Source organism: Musca vetustissima, unplaced genomic scaffold (assembly GCF_032173495.1).
Source record: "Musca vetustissima isolate MV318-11 ecotype Yass unplaced genomic scaffold, APGP_CSIRO_Mvet_v1 utg320, whole genome shotgun sequence".
NCBI lineage: Eukaryota > Metazoa > Arthropoda > Insecta > Diptera > Muscidae > Musca > Musca vetustissima.
The window spans coordinates 594740-597960 of NW_026875384.1; the positions used below are offsets into that span (position 1 = coordinate 594740).

The 3221-nt window shown below is 39.6% G+C and overlaps 1 protein-coding gene across 1 annotated transcript; it reads left to right on the forward strand.

The window, feature by feature from the left end:
* The first annotated feature begins 907 nt into the window (after nucleotides 1-907).
* LOC133337843 (UDP-N-acetylhexosamine pyrophosphorylase) lies at nucleotides 908-3221 on the forward strand. The gene is made up of 2 exons (XM_061546051.1): nucleotides 908-1244; nucleotides 2109-3221. Exons 1-2 carry the CDS (start codon nucleotides 908-910, stop codon nucleotides 3218-3220), a joined length of 1449 nt encoding a protein of 482 aa, XP_061402035.1. The 3' UTR covers nucleotide 3221.

A 3221-nucleotide genomic window follows, 5' to 3' on the forward strand; every position in this document is an offset into this window, starting at 1 on the left:
ATGTCCATGCACCTTATTCGTGGGAAACATCAAGTAATGTTTCGTTTAGGCAAATTTGATTGATTCCGATGCAGCCATGTCCGTTTGTCCCATTTGTCATTTTGCGAACCTTGGACATGTACAACCAATCAAATTAGCTTTATACCTTGAATTCTCATTGAGTATATAACTTGACACATGTTTCCAAATGGCAATCCCTATTTTGTTTGGCCGTTTAACATGACATGTTACCTAACAGAGCCACCTAACAGCTGGCAATATGTAAACATTTCCGTCAGTCTGATAAGAGTGTTATAGCGAAATAGTAAATAAAAAACTAAATGGTGGAAACTACACACTTCAGATATAAATGCCACCAAGGCAAAACGAAATAAGCGCAGATAAAATAATTGAAGTATTATTTATTCTACACAAGCGTCCTTTATCAGTGGAAGAAATCTCGGACGAGGTAAGACACACCGCATCTTAACCCAATACCCCTCCCTCCACATTTCCATAATGTAATAGAATTTTGTAGACGTCACTTCTATTGACGGAGTTGTTGTGGCATTAGAAACAAAGCCGATTTATGAAAGAGGTGGTGGTGCCGTGGTTTTCTCAAACCCAGAAAGCGGTAGCATTTCTTGTTTACTGCCAGTCTGCCCGCCTTGTCTTGCATTGTGTGGTGTGGTCTGGCTGGTTTCATTGCTTCATTTGTTTGTTACTCGCTCCAAGAAAGCAAGAGCTTAAAGACAACGTCAAACTTGCTTATGAATCAGTTACAAATCAATTATCAAAGCGAGCGGTTGGTCGGCCATTGCAGCACACCTGTCTCCACCACACGAACTGTTGATATTTTAAGAAAACTAAAAGATAACAAAACCTAACACCGTTGACTGTTTGATTTGTGTCTTCTATAGCCGTTATCATGACTGACTACGCCGAATTGCATCAACGATTGCAGAAGGTTGGCCAAGAGCATCTTCTCAAATTTTGGGATGAGCTGAACGAAAGCGAGCAAAAGCAATTGGTTCAGGACATATCCGAATTGGATTTGAATGAACTGAAACAATATTTTGATCGGGCCACAACTTCCCTTTCCCAAAATGGTCTCAAATTGGACGACCGCTTGCAGCCACTGCCGGATGATAAATTGATCAGCATATCTCGAGCTCCTGAGGAACTTTTGAACAATTATCGCGAGGAGGGATTAAAGCAAATATCCTTGGGACATGTTGCCGTATTGCTAATGGCTGGTGGACAAGGTAAGTGTTGGTTGGCTAAGGAAGACAAATAAAGTTCAGTTTAGTTCATTCACCCCATAATACTACGGCTTCTACCAATCATCATTAATGTCTTGTAATGCCTTGTTGTAATCTCAACAAGTTATTCTTGGCATTTCGAAAGCATTTACAAATAGTTGTATTTAAATTTGCATTCAAGTCACGCCTCAATCAAAACCACTCTTGTGTAACGAACAAGAATTTAATCTCGACAGAGGAAAACAAAGAGTTGCAGTTCCTTTCTAAAAACCTTGAACCTTTTTTGTTGCTTAATAACGATTGCTGTATATTCAAGCTGATGTTGGAATGCAGAAGTAATCATAACTTTTCCTACAATTTACTACCAAACCATATCTTAGTCATTACTCTTTTGTATGCTAGCTATGTAGCCAGTGCTACGTAGCAATAGATTTCTAGCGTAATGTGGGCCCACAATTTTCGTTTGTGTTTTGTTGTTGTTGCTGTCATTTCTTTATGTTGTAGCGTAACACGTAAACATTGTTATTAGGTAGGAGACCACAAGCAATTGCCCAGCCGCCGATGAAAAGAAAAGAGTGTGATATTTTTGATAATATTTTACAAAATTTGTCAATTAAATACAATCAGAAACAAACATCTTCGTCAGTATCTGCTAAACATTAACATACAATATTCAATATGTGACGATACACCTCAAAATTCAAGTTCTGCAAGCTGTGGCGTTAACAACAATAACAGTGCCATCAGCAGCATCATCATGAAACAAGTTTTAAAGGTCAAATGAAATCGAAAACTGAACCATTTTTTTCTTTAAACCACTTTTTTAGTTAACCCAATTATTGAGTGTGGCTTTTTATTCTCTTTTAGGAACCAGATTAGGATTTGCCTACCCCAAAGGCATGTATGACGTTGGCTTGCAATCTGGTAAAACACTTTTCCGTATCCAAGCGGAACGTATTATAAAACTTGAAGAATTGGCATTTGAGGCCACCGGAAAGAAGGGCACTATTACATGGTACATTATGACTTCGGAGCATACCCTACAACCCACACTGGAATATTTTGAGAAGAACAATTACTTTGGCCTTAAAAAGGAGAATGTTGTTATGTTCAAACAGGGTTCGTTGCCATGCTTCGAATATGACGGCAAGATAATGCTTGATGAAAAACACCGTGTAGCCCGTGCCCCAGATGGCAATGGAGGAATATATCGTGCCTTGAAAACTCAGGGAATTCTTGACGATTTGACCAAGAGGGGAATTTTATATTTACATGCCCACAGTGTAGACAATATCTTGATCAAAGTAGCAGATCCCGTATTTATTGGCTACTGTGTGCGAGAGAATGCTGACTGCGCTGCCAAAGTTGTGGAAAAATCTTCACCTACCGAAGCCGTGGGTGTGGTTGCCATAGTTGATGGTAAATATCAAGTAGTCGAATATAGTGAAATTTCAGCAAAAACAGCTGAAATGCGTAATCCCGATGGTCGCCTTTCCTTCAGTGCCGGCAATATATGCAATCACTTCTTCACTGCAAACTTCCTTCAACAAATTGGTTCAACCTATGAACAAGAATTAAAATTACACGTGGCCAAAAAGAAGATACCATTCATCGACAACTCAGGCAAACGTATTAAACCGGAGAATCCCAATGGCATTAAAATCGAGAAATTCGTATTTGACGTCTTTGAATTTGCCCAGAAGTTTGTAGCCATGGAAGTGCCCAGAGATGAGGAATTTAGTGCTCTGAAGAATGCCGACTCGGCGGGTAAAGATTGTCCCTCAACAGCACGCAGTGATTTGTATCGGCTACACAAGAAATATGTAGAAGCAGCCGGTGGCATTGTCCACGGAGATGAATGTGAAATATCACCATTTGTCAGTTATGCCGGTGAAAATTTGGCGCCTTTGGTTGAGGGAAAATCATTCACAACACCTTTATATTTACGCAGTAATCGTGATACAGCCGCTCATCTCTAAT